Source organism: Prionailurus bengalensis, chromosome D2 (assembly GCF_016509475.1).
Source record: "Prionailurus bengalensis isolate Pbe53 chromosome D2, Fcat_Pben_1.1_paternal_pri, whole genome shotgun sequence".
Taxonomy (NCBI): domain Eukaryota; kingdom Metazoa; phylum Chordata; class Mammalia; order Carnivora; family Felidae; genus Prionailurus; species Prionailurus bengalensis.
In genome coordinates this window covers 49,927,292-49,946,422 of record NC_057351.1, presented here as the reverse complement: position 1 = coordinate 49,946,422, position 19,131 = coordinate 49,927,292, and the positions used below count along the sequence as shown (strand labels likewise).

General features: G+C 40.3%; 1 protein-coding gene and 1 pseudogene across 6 annotated transcripts in view; one reads left to right on the top strand and one right to left on the bottom strand.

Moving 5' to 3' along the window:
• Positions 1-5,632, top strand: part of PANK1 (pantothenate kinase 1) — a 102,503-nt gene extending 96,871 nt beyond the window's left edge. For all 6 annotated transcript variants that reach the window (XM_043596950.1, XM_043596947.1, XM_043596945.1 and 3 more), the window contains one exon: positions 4,164-5,632. In XM_043596950.1, coding sequence (XP_043452885.1) covers positions 4,164-4,223 — 60 coding nt within the window. In that variant the 3' untranslated portion in view covers positions 4,224-5,632. The remainder of the gene's footprint in view (positions 1-4,163) is intronic.
• Positions 5,633-13,908: 8,276 nt separating this feature from the next.
• LOC122493541 lies at positions 13,909-14,536 on the bottom strand (annotated as a pseudogene).
• Positions 14,537-19,131: the final 4,595 nt, after the last annotated feature.

Below are 19,131 nucleotides of genomic sequence, written 5' to 3'. Positions count from 1 at the left end.
GACTTGCCATTTAAACTTTGCACTTAGACAAAGGATAAAGAAGAACTATATATAACATGGAAGCTTTCTTCTCCAACAATCAGGACTTGTAGTTGGTTAGTAATAATTTTAAAAATCAGGTAAAATGGGTAATCATTAAAAAATATCTCTCTACTTTAACCATTTTAATATAAAAATCTATCAATGTTCATTCACCCACAAATTTTTCAGTGTAGGACCAAGGTTTATTTTGAGCATGGATTGGAACTGGAGCATGGATTTCTGCTGATTGGAACTCTGCTGTTTTGCTTTCTGTTTTTTTTTTTAAGTTTATTTATTTATTTTGAGAAAGAAAGAGAGAGAGAGAATCCCAAGCAGGCTCTGCACTGGCAGCGCAGAGCCCAATTGGAGGCTCGAACCCATGAACCATGAGATCATGATCTGTGCTGAAATCGGAGGCTTAACCGACTGAGCCACCCAGGCGCCCCTGCTGTTACCCTTTTTTTCATAATCTGCAAGTATTATATAGCTTCTTTGATGTCTGATCTGTGTCTTTAAAATGGGTTAAGAAATTAAAGATACGTATGAAGCAATTTGTTTGCATAATCCTAGATTTTCTCCTCAACCTTTCATATTTCGTATCCACCTACGTAGAGAGGTTTGTGACTCCTTTTTTCAGTCTTTTTCAAGAATTTAACTGGGGGTTCCTGGGTGGCTCAGTTGGTTAAGCATCCAACTTCAGCTCAGGTCACGATCTCACGGTTCATGGGTTCAAGCCCCACGTTGGACTCTGTGCTGACAGCTGGGAGCCCAGAGCCTGCCTCACCTTCTGTGTCTCCCTCTCTCTCTGCCCCTCCCCTGCTCACACTCTGTCTCTCTCTCTCTCTGTCTCTCTCTCAAAAATAAACATTAAAAAAAATTTTTTTGAGAATTTAACTGGATTTTCATAGAAGTGTCCATTTATTTTGTACTCTTTTTATTGGTTTAGATGATACATAATTAAATTAGATTACGACATTAACAATAAAAGTGTCCTAAACAAATCTGAGGATAAACACAGCTGACTCTTGGCAAGCAGACAACTCTGCTGGCAGGAACGGAAGTGCCAGGGCTGCTCAGAGCAGCCTGGTGGCCCAGAGAGGCTGGTGTCCCTAGGCGTTAGCAACCTGTTTGCATAGGAAGCGGAGATCAGTTAATTCAGAGAGTCCCATATATGGAGTTTCTATAATTCTATACATCAGAGGTTTCTAACAGTAAGCGAGGGGCCTCCCTCTCTTTTGCCCACTGCCTCCACCACCACCTTTAAAATCAGTACTTTAAGGGGCGCCTGGGTGGCGCAGTCGGTTAAGTGTCCAACTCTTGATCTTGATCTCTGCTCAGGTCGTGATCTCACAGTTCACGAGTTTGAGACCCGCATCAGGCTCTGCACTGATGGCAGATGGCATGGAGCCTGCTTGGGATTCTGTCTCTCCTTCTCTCTGCCCCTCCCCTGTTTGTGCTCGCTCTGTCTCTAAATAAATAAACTTAAAAATAAAATAAAATCAGTATTATAGAGAGCGACAGTTTATTTATCACAGGAGGTAATATTGTAATCCCTGGGGTATATTGTAGCAGAAAAAACTTTGAGAGAACCAATATTGCAAACTTGTAATGAATAAGTACTGTGGCATTTTTCTCATCTCCAAACTGAATTATTTATTTGAAAAGTTGCTGATGCATTTATAAGTTACTTACAGTTTTCTAAGCCCATATTTTGTTTTCTTAAAGCAGCTAAAACAGTAAGAATTTAACTAGGAAAGACTTAAGGCTTAGTGATAGAACTTAATACTAAAGAAAGCCGGTTTTTTTGTTTTTTGTTTTTTCGGCCGACCTATAGCATGGAGTGATAGAACTTTGGGGGAATGGAGTCCGAGAACTTTTACCCCCCTCCCCCTCCAACCAGAGCAGCTCCCTTTTGATCTGCTTGTTTATCGTTTCCACCTAAGGTTTTGTTTGAAAAAGAAGAAAGCACCTCAGCTTTAAAAAGGCAATTAAAATGAAAAAAGAAAACCACTGTTCTAGTTCAGCTAGAGTTGCCATATTTGGTGATTAAAAACACAGGACACAGTTATTTTATCTGGCATTTGTCTGTATTTTATCTGGCAACCCTAAGTCCAGATTCTCTTCAACTAAGGCAGAAAACAAACCCTGCAAGCCATCGGGAATTAAAAGCCATCTACAAGGCACATGGGTGTTAGTTGGTGGTAAAACAGGGAGTGAGATCCATCATTTTGGGGAAAGTCATTTCCGTAGGTGAAAATGTAGTCACCTGTATTAGTTTGTACAATCCTAGGCCTCTGTGGACTACGGCCTTGCTTTGTTACGTACATATCGTAACTTAGTCTTTATGGCCAATGAAAGTGGGGCGTTTTTATAGTCCCTTGTAAATATCTCTCAGAAAATTCTCTGCTTCTTAAATTCACTCTGGCTTAGGCAGGCCTTCCTGGAGGACACGGTGGAGAGAGAACTTTTGGGAGGTGCCGGTGAGGTGATTTTCCTGCCCTGCCTCAGGGGTCCTCATTCACTCCTCATTTGTTCCACTAGCAGGATCGAGAAGTGGTCAGCTGAGCAGTTAAGAGCACAGCATCTTAACTGACTAGGAGAACTTAGACAATAACTGTACATCTCCATCTTTGTGTGAGTCTTCATAAAGTGGGATGATAATAATATTTATCTCATAAAGTTATTGTGAAGATTGAATGAGTAAATTCGTGTAAAGTGCTTAGAACAATGTTTAGCGTAGGAGTGCCTGGGTGGCTTAGTCAGTTGAACATCCAATTTTAGCTCAGGTCATGATCTCACTATTGGTTGGTTCGAGCCCCGTGTTGCAATTTGCGCTGACAGTGTGGAGCCTGCTCGGGATTCTTTGTTTCCCTCTCTCTCTGTCCCTCCCCCACTCGTACTCTCTCTCTCTGTCTCTCTCAAAAATACATAAACATTTTTTAAAACTTTTTTTAGAAGAACAATTTTGGGGCCGCCTGGGTGGTTCAGTTAAGTGTCTGACTTCGACTCAGGTCATGATCTCGCCGTTTGTGAGTTCGAGCCCTGCATCGGCCCTGTGCTGACAGGACAGCTCAGAGCCTGGAGCCTGCTTGGATTCTGTGTCTCCCTCTCTCTCGGCCCCTCCGCCATTCGTGCTCTGTCTCCCTCAAAAATAAATAAACGCTAAAAAAATTTTTTTTAAGAACAATTTTTAGCACATTATGAACCCTCAAGAAATGTTAGCTGGTGGTAGCAGAAGCAGGGATCCTACCATGTAGTATTACCCCTGGCACGTTGCCTCCCATTTCCACTGGTGACCGTTGACTCAGCAACACGAGCGGAGCCGTCTACCTTTTGGAAACCAAGTTCTCTCAAAATTTTTATTTTTCATTTCCTCTCATTTTCACAAAAATATGGGCTTTTATTTTCCGGGTGAGCCAAGTGAATCTCGGGCTGATTTAGATGCCATTCCAAGATCTATGAGGGAAGCTTAGCGTTCTCTCCTGTGAGACACAACCTTGAAGTCAGACAGGCTTGGGGTTGAGCCCTGGCACAAGCGTATGACGCTGAAGGGGAAATTTACTTTATTACCTTCCATTTCTCATCGGGTAATAATAATGAATTTTGCCATGGCAAGAATTAAAACACTAACACTTATAATTGTAACACTAACAATTCCAGCACTCATGTAGTACACACGAAGTGCCAGACATTTTCCTAAGCACTTTATTGACATCAGCTAATTTATTGAATATAGAAAACCAGGTATACGAGGCGTCTGGGTGGCTCAGTCAGTTAAGCGTCTGACTTCGGCTCAGGTAATGATCCCAAGTCTTCTGAGTGCAAGCCCCACATCCGGCTCTGTGCTGACGGCTCGGAACCTGGAGCCTGCTTCGGATTCAGTGTCTCCCTCTCTTTCTCTGTCCCTCCCCAACTCGCACTCTGTCTCTCTCTCTCAAAAATAAATAAACATTAAAAAAAAAAGAAAAACATGGATATCTTCTAAATATTATTATCATTGTTCTACTGTGCATGACAGGGTTCAGGTTTGAAGTTTTTCTTATCTACAACATTAGGGGGCAGCATTCCCAGAATTATGAAAAACAGGAGGTATCTGGCTGTTTAGAGATAACCGTGCACAAGTTTCCCCATTGCTTTTGTAGGGTTATTTCGGAGCTGTTGGGGCACTGCTGGAACTGTTCAAGATGACTGATGACCAGTAGTGATGACAGTGGATAGAAGAGCCTTCTGTGAGAACAGAGACCTGAGACCTGTCGCTGGAGAAGGTAGATGTCGCTATGGGACGGAAGCCAAGCCATTATGGCAGATGAACCTGCTGGATTTGTAAATAATTTAAAATCCTTCTAGCTGATCTTTTACTCTTGGGTTTTGAGCTTATGATTCACAATGGGGAATACAAGAGTTTTTTCTGTATACTGTATTTTTAAAACACACACACACACACACACACACACACACACACACACAATTTGTGCAGAGAGGCCAAACCTATGAATTTTATGCATTAACCTTGAAAAGTTGTATGAGGTTTAAGAAGGACCCGAAGTGTAAGTGCTGTTTATTTTTCTTCTGGGGTTTACTGATCAGTGTGGTAATTTTAACTTCATTTAGTAATTACTCTAGGAGATCTTACCTTTACTTATATTCATCATGACGTTTCATGATTTGCTGTTGGTTTCAAATGAAACTACAAATCTGGCATGCTTTACTGTGAACACTATTTTGTTTGTTTGTTTCTTTACCTTTTTTTTTTTGTCTTGTTTTTTTCTGTTTGAATGTCTTATGGAGAAAGAGAGTCCTTCCCCCTGTTTCTGTCGTCAGATGACTCCCTCTCCTCTCCAATACCTTTCTTTAATGTAATTGTTTGTACCAATGAAGGGGCTGATCAGCTCACTAAGAGTGAAGCACGAGATCGAAAGCGTTCATGAATTTTATGAGTCAGGCAACAGTTGAAAATGATATACAGTGTTTTGTTGGATTTACTTTACGTTAGGTTATATTAAATTGTGTTCTCTGATGAACTGTCCTCATTCATACCCACCATATGAGTGGCAGCAAATCCTTATGCAGGACATTGGAACTTCCCGGGTGAAGTCTCCCAGTAGATTAACCGTTCACATTGGGAGATGGGGGAGAAGTCATGGGTTGACGTGTCAGGTAATCACACCTATTTGTTTTGTACACGTATGTACATAGGAGCTTTGTAACAAGCCATCTTAAATAATACTTTTTTGATTTGAAGTATTTCAAACTGAAAACTGCATTTCAATCTCAGTTTCTAATATTAAAAAAATCATGGTACTGATCTATCTATACATATTTTTTTTCTTTTTTGAAAGATGTCATTGGCACCGATGGGTAACTTTCAAATGAGAGTCTTGTACAAATACTGAAACGCATGAGGTCTAATGACTTAGAACTGATTAATCCTTTGAACTGAGCATATTGTTGAAAGGGATCTTTGCAGGCACTATGATTACTCCGTGGTGAATCTTTCCTTCTCTGCCTCCTGAGCACCGTCTTTAATTGCCATATCTTCACGTCTTGGAGAACTCGATGTTAACTGAAGTATTCACTTGTCTGGTTGAAATAAAGCCTGTTTCTGTTGTGATGTGTTTAGTGTATATGTTATTTTCATTTCTTAATCTTCATGTTCATATTATCTGCTTTTGTGCCATAAAATGAGTGTGTGTTGTATTTTAGCTCCTCTTCATCTCATAATTTGAGGCTTTCACATAAGGGTGTCTTCAGTTGAAGCTTGTAGCTCTAAGCAGGGATTTTTTTAAAATACCTTTATTGTTCTTATACAACTGATTCATTGCCAGAATATCATTACTATCTTTGGTAGTTACCCCTCCCCCCAAATTTCAACATTTGGTCATCACAAATACATCTTATCAACTTCCACCTGGCTTTAAAAAATTCAAGCAACTAAGATGTTCTTGAAAAAGATAAATGTAAAAATGTACATATTAGCTACATTAGTGCCTTTTTTTTTTATTATTCTCCTCAATCAATCCTACACTCCTCTGTCAGGGAATAGCAGACCTTGGATTATGGTTCTGCAGAAGAAATCAGGGCAAGTTAGTATAATTATATAATTTTTTAATTATCTGGAATCACTTGATCTTTCACTGCAAATGTGTAAAACATTAGTTTAGCTGAGGAAATCAATTATTCCATTATACAAATATCGATAAATGTAGGCTACATATAGCCAGCCAGCCTTTTTTTATAATGAGAAACTCGTAGCTCAAGGATTTTTATATTCACTTGAATCATAGACACTTTCCTTTGGCTCAACATTGAAAAGAAACTTGACAAGACTAAGGAATTTTTATCTTGAACTGTATGAATTCAGGACGGTCAGGTGTTCCAGAGCACGGCTTTTGATTGTGAGACAGCTTCAGTGTGGATCTAGCTTGGCCATTGGTTAGCTGTGTGGGTAAGCCACTAAACCCTCTCTCTAAACCCTGGTTTCCTTGTTCATAAAATGGGGCATACAGTTTTTACCTCCATATCTAAAGAGCTTAGCACAAAGGCTGGCATATAGGACATGTTAGCTGTACTGGGAAGAGAAAAACAGATGTCTTAAACGAACATGTGATATCAGTGGTATCTAATCTTCTAGAATGTGGGGAGCCCATTGTAGCACAGAAATACAGATCTTCCTATGCTAGTACATGTCCATAGCCCTGTGTCCGCAATTCCAAAATTCCAAACTCTTAAAATGTATCTTGATAACTCACTTGACAGACAAAGCTGACTTCAGGATTATTCATCACACTCTGTAGGACTCCTCATGTTTTGTTGCAAAGCTACTGATATGTTTGATTACAGGGTACCACCCCAGACCCTACCAGGGATGTTAAGTAGCGAACAATTCTGAATTTTGAAAAACATCTGGTGCCAGGAGTTTTAGATAAAGGAATTGTGGAAATATAGTTGTATTCTTCAGCTTAGGTAGCATACACAGATCCAGAGTCCCCTTCATGGGAACTGTTATTTCAGGTAATTTATGCTTGACCTCATCCAGTCATACAGGGAATAAGAAGCTACTTTGCGCCAGGAAGGAGCTGAGGAAACCAACAGGAATTGGCTATAACTCCTGCTGTTCTGCAAGGGAGATAAGTCTCAGACCAATTTGTGTCAAAAAGTGTCACGGGTGTTATTCACAATATTTACAACAGAGAACAAAACAAAAACCTACCCTCCCAGAGCTTACATTCCAGAAGGAAGACAGACAGATAGATAATCACTAAATAAATAATGGTAGATCAGTACTACAAAGAGAAAATGAGGTGAGGTAAAGGGCGAGAGAGGGGGTAGTTCCATTTAGAAAGCGGAAGGGGAAAAACATCGTTGGTAGAGTGGTCAAAGACAACCTCTCCTCCAAGGAGATGTTTGAGTGGAGTCAGATGAAGTCGGGAACACACCGTGTGAATCCCTGGGAGGACATTGTTTACTCCTGGCAAATGAGAATGGAGATTTTGAGGAGCTGCAAGGATTCCAGTGTGTGTAAACAATGGGAAGAGCGACAGGAAATGCAATTTCAGGAGTAGGTGTGGGCCAGGCCCAATATGAGGTCTGTACGGGAGGGGAGAGGGCTGCATCTGAAGGAGGAACTGGTCACTTCTCCTAGAGGAGGGGATCAAGAAGTTTTCATAGAGTCCCAACCAGTGAGTACAGACCACTTGAGTGGGCCAGGGCGGGGAGGGGGGAGGGCAGGGCTTCCCAAGCAGAGAGAGCAGGGTGAGAGAAGCATTGAGAGAAGAAACAGTTGGGTTTTTCAGGGAACTAGAAGCTGTTTGCTTCAGCTAGAGCCTGGGTAGTGCCAGAGAAACCAGATACCAGGAGAGAGGAAATCAGCCAGATTATGGAAAGAGTTGTATTGCATGCTAAAGATTCTAGTGTTTTGTGTAGTCAGGGCCGAGCCATCAAATGGTTTCAAGTCAAGTGAAACTAGAATTAATCTGGCTTCAAAGTGGTAACAGAGCAAAATGTGCGACTGAGGTAAAGGAGTAAACCAGTTATTATGCTTTTGAATATAGAGCACCATTTTATTCTCATGTTTGCTTCAGTTCCTCTGTTGTGTCGGACCTCATGCAATAGCTGCTTAGTGGACCACGTTTCTCTGTAACTAAGAGGGTTATATAAGCTCTTGAGAAATTTCCCACAGGGCAAAGGCTGCTAATAGCTACAACCCTGCTATGATTCCATTTAGTGATTAGGAAGATTTCAACACCAGTGATCACCATTAACTCCATAACTTGTGAGAACTGTTTGGAGAGAAGGCTCTTTTGCTCCCAATGATCAGAAGACGTCCCCAAATTTGTGAGGAAAATTGAACTAATGCCCATATTCTACTGGGTCTACCAGGTGCTCGTTATTCACTCCATCTATTTAGTTTTGACAAATTTAATGAGTTTGAATTAGTTTTGACATAATTAATTTAATAATGCCTATGATCTGGGAGGCATTGGGTAAGTTCCGGGATGCGTTCAGTGGGAGTAAGACAGCAAGGCCCCTCCTTGCATCGGGCTTACATTCTCACGAGGGAGGTGGACTTTCAGCACATGAACCGACAAACAAACAGGAAAATAGCATTTAGTGATCAGGCTGTGAAGACAAGAAACAGGGTGATATGGCGGAGAGGGAGGCAAGGGACTTCCTTAGTAAGATGGGCATAAGATACAAATATGAAACGATGGCCTCAGCTCTTGAGGAACGACCATTAGGTTTATCTTGCTGTCATTCACTACCACCTCCACGACAAAAATGGGAGATGTGTTTGGGAAACAGTTTGGAAGTTAATTCATTTTCCTTTTATTTTACTTAGAATAATCAATTTAGTTCCCATACGAGTTCAAAATCATTATGTGACATGAGATAATATTCATTTAGTAATGCACCGTTTTCACTCCTCTCTCATTTCATGAAACAGTATTATTTGAGCTGTTCACTTGAATCTTTATTGACAATGCCTTTGTCATTATCAGGGTCATTTAGTGGTTTCCAGAGCGCGCCAAGTCTGACACACGGCACTTTTTTGCATCTACTTGTGATATTGAGACTGGATTATTTTTTAACCAATCCACAAGCACTTACTCCCGCAATGACCTCACTTATTTGTTTCATTTTTCAAAAGTGTTATATTGGCGATGCCATAGTGTAACCATTTATGTAGTGCCTTTTATGGTACACTTTCAAAGGTTAGTTTATGAGTATTCATCACTTGCAATACAAAAATAAAAGATAATAATAAAAGATAATTAAAAGTCTTTGCCTCTTTTTTGTGCTCACTCTATCAGGTAAACACCAAACATTCCAAACTAGAATGAATTGAGATTATTTCACTTAACGTTGTCACCAATTCTCAACGAGTTTGCAGTGAGAATTCATCTTCCTAAGCATTCTTGGGGTGCCTGGGTGGCTCAGTCGGTTAGGTGTCTGACTCTTGGCTTCAGCTCAGGTCATGATCTCAAGGTTTATGAGTTCAAGCTCCGCATCAGTCTTGACATCCGCATCCACTGACAGTGTGGATCTTGCTTGGGATTCTCTGTCTCCCTCTCCCTCTCTCTCTGTACCTCCCTCACTCGCTCTCTATCCCTCTCTCTCAAAAAAAAAAAATATATACATAAATTAACTTAAAAAATTAAACTTAAGTAACTTTTATAATTTTAACAAGTTTGACATGCATATAATCTAAATTAAAGTTAAGAAAGCTCCAGAAGACTGAAAAAAATAGCAGTACCCATGTTTTCTTTTCTTTCTTGTTTTTTGTTCCTCTTTCTCTTTATACTTTATTAATGACACATGGTACTTCCTCAGTGTGTACAGGCAAAGCCAAGGGCTGGGAAAGGGCACTTGGATATGTCAGACCACCAAAGTTGTAGCTAATGTGCAGAGCTACCGGAACGATCCTGACTGGAGGATTATGGGGAGGGGTATGTTCAGCATTCCAACCAATGCCTGGGTATATTTTTATCAGGAACTCTTTTTTCAACATTGGCTGTTGTTCTTTCTTGTTTTATCTCACTATTCTGAGCAAAGCAGCTTCCCAGATAAGCGTAGGGTGACAAGTGAAAATTTTTTGGGTAGTTGTATGTTTAAACATTTCTAAAAATATTTTTATTCTATGCTCATACCCAATTGATAGTTTGACAAAGTATAAAATATTAGGTTAGATTTTTTTTTCCCCCAGAATTCTGAAGGCGTAGCCCTGTTATTGTCAAGCTTCCAGTGTTACTGTGAGAAAGCCTGATGTCATTCTGACTCCTGATCTTCACATGTGACTTCTTCCCCCCTCTTTTTCTGGAAGCTTTTGGAAACTTATCAACTTCTGGCTTCAGCCCCAACCTGTAAAGAGCTTGGAATTCATCACTCCCATCCTTATAAGAAAAAAGCTAAAAACTGAAAATCAATAACTTTTCTTGGGCTCATCAGAGAACTGAGGTCATAGGGCAAACTGCCAGCCTGAAATCTGAAGAGACAGAAAATCACAGCTGAAATCAATTTTCCTACCTCCCATTAACTGGTGGGTACACTTACATGACAATTTTGACAAACTGGTGGAGGATGAGTGTAATCTAGCAGAAGAGAGAGAAATTCCTGGGGCCTGCAGTCTTAGGCAGGGGTCTCCACACTTTCATGTGCCTCCAGGAACTCCATCAGGCTCTCATGGTGAAGAGCTGAGAAAAATTCTCTTGTGTCTCTGGCAGAGGGACAGTAAAAGTAACCATTTTGAAATTGGTCTAGAGTATTCTCCATGAAAAAGGGCTGGTTTCCAATGGTCAATATATTTTTTTTTAATTTTTTAATGTTTATTTAGTTTTGAGAGAGAGAGAGAGACAGAGTGTGAGTGGGGGAGGGACAGAGAGAGCTGGAGACACAGAATCCGAAAGAGGCTCCAGGCCACCCAGGTGCCCCTCCAGGGGTCGGGATTTTATCAGAGATTTATCTCACCTGGGCAGGGGTGGGGTGGGGGCGGGGGGTGAGAAATTCCCTAACTTCAGCTTCCTTTTGTATCCCTATCTCAACTAAGGCTGGGGAAGGAAGAGGGAGTACAAGAGGAGGTGGGAAAAGGGGAATTCTGAGAAACATGAGCCCACAGCTCAGGGACACAGGCCCACTGCAAGACGGAGATTTCCTCTTAAGATTATGAATGTTTCCCCTCCTTACCTCCTACCACCACATCAACATGGCTTCAGTATAATAACAGTGGATTACAGCTCAAAGAGAGCTGTAAGGTGCAGATTCTACTTAAGAACTTATTAGGGAAACTCAAAGACAACAGAGGAGTTACAAACAAGGACACAGGGGCATCTGGGTGGCTCAGTTAAGTGTCCAATTCTTGATTTCAGCTCAGGTCACGATCACTCGGTTTATGGGTTCGAGCCCCACATCTGGCTCCACGCTGAGAGTACAGAGACTGCTTGGGGTTCTCTCTCTCTCCCTCTCTCTCTCTCTGCCCCTCCCCCACTCATGCGCTCCCTCTCCCTCTCAAAATAAATAAATAAACTTAAAAAAAAAAAAAGACACGAGGAGTTTGAAGCCTCTGCAGCTACAGCTACAGCAATGTTAAACACAGCCCAACTCCTAGCCAGATTCACATAAATCTCACACGAAAAGCCATTGTACCTCAGTTTCTATTACCTAATACATCCTTTGTAGCTTTCAGCAAAAGATTATACAACATGCAAACAGACAAGAAAAAACAGTCTGGAGAGATCAAGCAAGCATCAGACTCCAATATGACATAGATTTTGGAATTACCAATCAGGGAATTTAACATAAATATGTGAAGGGTTTTAATGGAAAAGGTAGAACAAGAACTGATTGGCAATGTAAACAGAGAGATGGAAAATCTAATGAGGAATCAAAAGGAAACGCTAGAAATTCAAATGCTGCAACAAGAAGTGAAGAATGCTTTTGATAGGCTCATCAGTAGACCAAACTCGGCTAAGGAAAGAATCAGTGAGCTTGAAGATATGTCAATAAAATCTTCTAAACGAAGTCCAAAGAGAGAACAGAATACCCAAGAGCTGTGGCATAATTTCAAATAATATAACCTACGCATACTTAGAACACCAGAAGAGGAGAGAGAATGGAGCTGAAGAAATGTTTGAAGAAATAATGGCTGAGAATTTTCCAAAATTAATGACAAATACCAAACCACAGATCCAAGAAGCTCGAGGATCTAGACAAGAAAAATACCAAAAAATCTACACCTAGGCATATCCTATTCAAACTGCAGAAAATCAAAGACAAAGAGAAAACTCTGAAAGAAGCAAGGAGTTGGAGAAGGGGGGTCTTACATATGGAGGGAACAATGCTAGGACTTAACCACTTACCACTTACAGTGGACTTCTCCTCATAGACCACACAAGTGATAAGAGAATGGGCTAAAAATATTTAAACTATTGAGGCACCTGGGTGGCTCAGTCAGTTGAGGGTCCGACTTTGGATCAGGTCATGATCTCACCTTTCATGAGTTCGAGTCCCACATCGGGCTCTGCAGTGCAGAGCCTGCTTGGGATTCTGTCTTGCCCTCTCTCGGCCCCTTTCCCACTTGCTCTCTCTCTCTCTCTCTCTCTCTCACTCTCAAAATAAATAAACTTTAAAAAAATATTTAAACTATTGAAGAAACTTCTCTCCTTCACCAGTATTCTGAACATGTATAATGATAAGCCTTAGTGTGAATGTATTTTTATTGGCTAAGCTGGTTACATAATGGATTCCTTCAAACTGAAAATTTGTATCCTTCATCTCTGAGAAATTTTCTAATATTATTTCTTTGATAATTCCATCCCCTCTCTGATCTCTTGCTCGGGAGCTACCCTTGTTTGGATGTTGGACTTCCTGTATTGGCTGTCTAATTTCCATATTCCTTTTTCTTCTAGTTTTCATCTTAATCTTTTTGCTCCATTTCACCTTTATCTTCCAGCTCTTCTATGAAGTTATTATTGCTACTATTTCTACCATTATGCTGGATTTCCCAACAACTATTTTTATTGTCTGATTTTTTCATAACCTATGTTTTATTTTTCAAAAAAATATTTTGTCTTTTATGTTTTTACATGTCTGAATAGTCTCTCTTCCAAATTGCTTGTTTTCTATGTGCTTTGGTCTCTGTCTTTCATTTTAGAGGCTTTCCCTAGATGTCTTGTGATCCTTGTGTGACAAAAAGTTAATTGAAGGTTTAAGTAAGGGGTTGAACTTGATGATTGGACTTCACTGTAAGGTGATCTGGCTCAGCCGTTTCTTTGGAGACACCCATTGTCAATATCTTTGGATCTTTTCTCCAGGATTCGTGATATCCTCCAGAGAAGGTGTTTCCCATCTCCTTTCTGGAAATATAAGCTTGACTGCAGAGCATTCTGGGAGTGGAGTGAAGAGAGGAATCTGAACTTCTAGAATAAGAGGCAATGAGGTATAGGTGGTACTCTGGAGCCACCTGCTGTATGAGCTTAGACAAGTTAACATCTCTGTGATTCACTTTCCTCAGCTGTCAAATGCAAACAAAATTTGTTAGGAGAATTAAACCGGTTAGTATATGTAAAATGTTTTAAAGACTACCCAAGCACCAGGTAAATGTTGGCTATCATCATAAATAGACCAACTTAATTCCCCTATTTCAATACCATACCCTATCCACAATAATGCCAAATGTTGATCCATCCAGGTGTCTCTCTCTCAATCTCTCACTCTCTCCTGTATGTGTGTGTGTGTGTATAGTTATTTATTATTTTGTTTTCACAAAATTATTAATCAAAACAACAAAAGCAGATTTACAGAGCTACGTATCAATAACAAAACAAGAATGAAACGAAATGTTTGAGAGACATCTTGGAAAGTTTCAAAGGAATACACGTCAGGCTAAAAGTCTACAATTAAACCATGGTTGCACAACAGGTTATATTCATTCTTGCATTTTCTCATTAAGTTCTTATATTTGCCTTTCTCTTTTCAAACTTGTCAGGATTTGGCTTTGCATTCAAGAATTTTTTTTTTCTGATCTTTGTCCAGTTTTAGCCTAGTGAGAACCACCTCTTAGGGGTGAGAAAATAGATCTTGCTTGTGTGAATGCCACATGGAGAGTTGTACCATTAGCCTTCTCATGCTGTACCCACTCCATGTAGATGACATATATCTTTCTGTACACTTGGACTAACTTGCCAGTTTGGTGACCTTTGCAGTGTCCTTGAACCACCTGGCCCTCATCATCCTTGTTACATGGGCCTGGCACATTGTACTTTTGCTGCAGCTTCTTGGACATTGGGGAAGACAGGATCTTCCTGTGCATGTGCAAGGGGGCACTGAGGGGGCGTTTGAGATTTTTGCTGTGGTCCAAGGTCACAAAGGAGTTGAACTTCATGGTGACCATCTACCTGGGCACTGGGCGGTCTCCTTTAAATTTTATTTTTTGAGAGTTACTGGCAATTTGCCCTTCCAAACAGCAGGAGTATACACATTGTACATGATTTTTGGTAGTGCTTACTTTCCTACACACTCATCCGCACTAGGTATTATCAATCCTTTCATACTTTCCAATCGTATAGATGAAAAATGGTATCTCCTTTTAATATGCATAGAAAGTCTTTGAGATCTTCCTGATCCAGAGCTTTTGATTCTAATATTGGGAATTACAATGAACTTGTCAGGTCAAAAGAGAAGCTATCTTACAGTCTTTGAGAAGGCAATGCAGTTGAGCGAATCAGAAAAAAAAAAAAATTCTGCAATGAGCCTGCTTTGGTTGAAGCCTGTCTTTAAGCTAGAGTGTGACTGTGGGTGAGTCCCCTAACCTCTGAAAGCCTCAGTTAGTTCATCTGTAAAATGGGGATAAAACTAGTTATTCCCTTAGATGATTGTAAGGATTAAGTGATGATGAAAAAGAGCTGAGAACTGTGCCTGGCTCAGGTGCTCATGCTCAGTAAAAATCAGTCCTGGGCAGTCCCCGAAGGGAGCAGCCACTCACACTGCCTCTGCCTCTGCCTCTGCCTCTGCCTCTGCCTCCAAGAATTATGCGTGTGACCTGGCACATTATCTTTCTTTTTTGGTCTTTTGCAAATGCTGTTTTTTTGGTGTTTTTTTGGTGGTGGTTTTTTTTTTTTTTTTTTTGGTCATATGTGAGCAATCCTTTTCTCTAAGTACTGTAGGTTATAAAAGTGCACTTGTTAAGAACATTTAATGTTCTAAGTGTCTCATTGGCTAGTTTATCCTCATGATATCCTCATGAACTAGGCAAACAGGCGATGTTATCTCTACTTTACATCAAGAAAGTCAAGGCAGAGAAAGCAAAAGAAGCTTCTCTAGGTTAAAAGAATAAGTTGGATGGGGCGCCTGAGGGGCTCAGTGGGTTGAATGTCTGACTCTTGATGCCGGCTCATCAGGTCATGATCCCAGGGTTGTTGGATCGAGTTTCACACTGAATGTGGAGCCTGCTTAAGATTCTCTCTCTCTCTCTCTCTCTCTCTCTGCCCCTCTCCCCAGCTCACTCTCTCTCTCTCTAAAATAAAAGTGAAAAAAAAGAAAACTAAAAGAATACGTTGGTAGCAGATTTTGGATGAAAATCTCAATTTTAGTAGTTAGGAAATGCCAAAGTGTGGCTTTATTCCAGGGGAGCTAACTTGGTGTAATATATGAATGCCTACTCTAGTAAGTCAGTAAGGATGAATTATAATTAACATAAAAGTTATTCATAGACAAACACTTCATTTCTAAAACATCTAATGGTTATTGGAAACTGCGCAAATAGTTAAAATATTACAAATGCATTGGAATTAATATTAGCAGCACACCCATCTTGTAAAGTAATGAACAAAGTTGCTGTTATATTTGTGTTATAAAGTAAGGCAAATTAACCTAATTTTGCCTATTGTTTAATAGGAGGGATGGATCCTTAAAAATAGTTGTCAGTTCTGAGTCTCATAAAGCTTCCTGAAAATTACCTCAAAAGAATTGAGGCACAGATATATTACCAAATGAGAAAAAAAATTTATAATTAAAAACAAAATAATAACCTACTCCCAAATTACATGAAGCAAAAATGGGTATAACTGAAGGGAGAAATAGAAAATTCAATAGTAGTTGGAGATTTCAAAATCCACCTTCCCATAGCAGATGGAAGAATTCGTCAGAAGATCAATAAGGAAGTAAAAGACTTGACCAGCACTGTAAACGCCACAGACCTAACAAGGCATCTATAAAATACTCCAGCGGAACACAGCAGAACATTGTTAAAGACAGCAGCAGAATGCACCCTCTCCTTAAGGGCCCGTGGAGCAGTCTCCATGATCAACCACATGCGAGGTCATGCAACCGGCCCCACGAAGTTTAAAAAGACTGAAATCATTCAAGTTATGCTGTCTGAGGACAGTGGAATTAAATTAGTTGTCAATAATAAAAGAAATCTGGGGAATTCACAAATACATGAAAATTAACACACTCCTAAACAATCAATGGGTCAAAGAAGAAATTACAAAGGAACTCAAAAACTGCTTTGAGATCCATGAAAAGGACAACACAAATGTCAAAACTTCACTGGATGCAGTTAAAAGTGCTTTGGTTATGGCTGTAAATATTATTTGGCTGTAAAAAGGGATGAAGTGCGGGACGCCTGGGTGGCTCAGTTGGTTAAGCGACCGACTTCAGCTCAGGTCATGATCTCCCAGTTCATGAGTTCAAGCCCCACCTCAGGCTTTGTGCTGACAGCTCAGAGCCTGGATCCTGCTTCAGATTCTGTGTCTCCCTCTCTCTCTCTCTCTCTCTGCCCCTTGCCAGCTTGTGCTCTTTCTCTCTCAAAACAAACCTTAAAAAAAAGGCGGGGGGAATGAAGTGAGGAGGCTCATGACATGGAAAAACCTTGAAAATAATCTGAGGGGAAGAAGCCAGTCACAAAAGACCACACATTGGATGATTCCATTTGGAAAAAATGTTCAAAATAGTCAAAGCTATAGAGAAGAAGGTAGATTAATGGCTTCCTAGGGCCGCGGATTTGGGAGAAATGAAGTTTCGCTGTTAATAGATATCAGGCTCCTTTTCTGGGTGATGAAAATGTTCTAAAATTGATTGAGGTGGTGGTGGTACAACACAACTAGAAATCATGGAGTTATGCGCTTTATTTTTTTTTTTAATTTTTTTTTTAACGTTTATTTTTGAGACAGAGAGAGACAGAGCATGAATGGGGAAGGGTCAGAGAGAGAGGGAGACACAGAATCCGAAACAGGCTCCAGGCTCTGAGCTGTCAGCACAGAGCCCGACGCGGGGCTCGAACTCACGGACCGCGAGATCGTGACCTGAGCCGAAGTCGGCCGCTTAACCGACTGAGCCTCCCAGGCGCCCCAAGTTATGCGCTTTAAATGGATTAATTAAATGGTATTCGAATTATATTTCGGTAAAGCTGTTTTTCAAAAGCAAGTTAGATGTGAAGATTGAAAAAAAAATCCCGTGAATGTTGCACAAAAGCTAAATTATGTATGTTAATAATTGGATGTTCTTTTTCTTTTTTTCTCTTTTTCTTTTTTCTTTTCTTTTTTTACCGGACAGGCATTATTTTGAATTTTGTAAAATAGTCTCATCTTGAGACTAACAACTTTTTTAGTTGTTTTACTTTTCCACCTTCTTTTCCCTGGACATTTCTTGACTTATCACATGTTTAGACACAACCACCAAGGGCATGCAGTCAAATTTGTGTAGCCCAAAGTTGATGCGGTGACAGTAGGAACACTGTGACATAAAGGCAAATAGTCTCAGCCCCAGTTGTGTAAATTACTGGGTGTTTTAAAACAAATTCCCTTTTAATTTTTGCACTTCCAGGGGTGCCTGGGCGGCTCAGTCAGTTAAGCGTCCAACTTCAGCTCAGGTCACGATCTCATGGCTCGTGAGCTCGAGCCTCGTGTCAGGCTCTGTGCTGACAGCTCAGAGCGTGGAGCCTGCTTCAGATTCTGTGTCTCCCTCTCTCCCTCTGCCCTTCACCTGCCCATGCTCTGTCTCTCTGTCTCTGTCTCTCTCTCAAACATAAACATTAAAAAAATTAATTTTTGCAGTTCTAGCTTAAGGAGAGCTTTAAATTTTCCCTTAGGTCATAAAGCAACAGGAAAGAATTGGACCTTTTTTTTTTTTTTTTCAACGTTTATTTATTTTTGGGACAGAGAGAGACAGAGCATGAACAGGGGAGGGGCAGAGAGAGAGGGAGACCCAGAATCGGAGACAGGCTCCAGGCTCTGAGCCATCAGCCCAGAGCCCAACGTGGGGCTCGAACTCACGGACCGCGAGATCGTGACCTGGCTGAAGTCGGACGCTTAACCGACTGCGCCACCCAGGCGCCCCTGGACCTTTTTTTAATATTCGATCTCTTCTCTTCTCTTCTTTCTCTTCTCTTCTCTTCTCTTCTCTTCTCTTCTCTTTTCTCTTCTCTTCCTCCCTTCACACAGCTCAAGGAGATTTACTGTTGCTATTTAAACCAGGTTCAGCATCTGAAGAATTTATGCCATTTGGCTTCCATGACGTGGCTAAGGAATTATGTCTGGTTTAGCACATTCCATGAGTGAGACAGGTGGATTTTGTGCATCCTTAAGAGATCTTCTTGTGTATTTTTAAGAAATACTTAAATTTTAATTTTAAAGAAAACTTAAATTTTGCAATAATTGTTTTCCATTAGCTACTCGAGTTTCTTTACCCTGACATAGGAAATATCTTCTCATGGCATGTTCTCAGACTGTTTGTTTCTAGACTGTTCTTTAGCCTTTATGTTGTGTGTGTGTTTGTATATACATGGTGTATGGGGAAAGAGACCCCAAGTTAATCCTGCAAGTAATGTATTTAGAGTTGATGTCAAAACTGTAATTTTAGCAGAGTGTATTTTTAAATTTGATATTTGAATAGTTTGTCAAATGTCACATTATTTTAAATATAGACCGAAAGTGTTTTTGTATTAAGCTCCATAAGTGTGTGGGTTGAAATCAGGCAAGTTAAATGCAATTGTGAATTTTAAACAGGAACATTTTTAAGCATTCTCCTTTGGGGTTTGATTACTATTTATACTGGATTTATAAATTTTGAAATGAGCAGTCACTCTTGTCTATCTGTTCGTGTGCCAACATCAACATT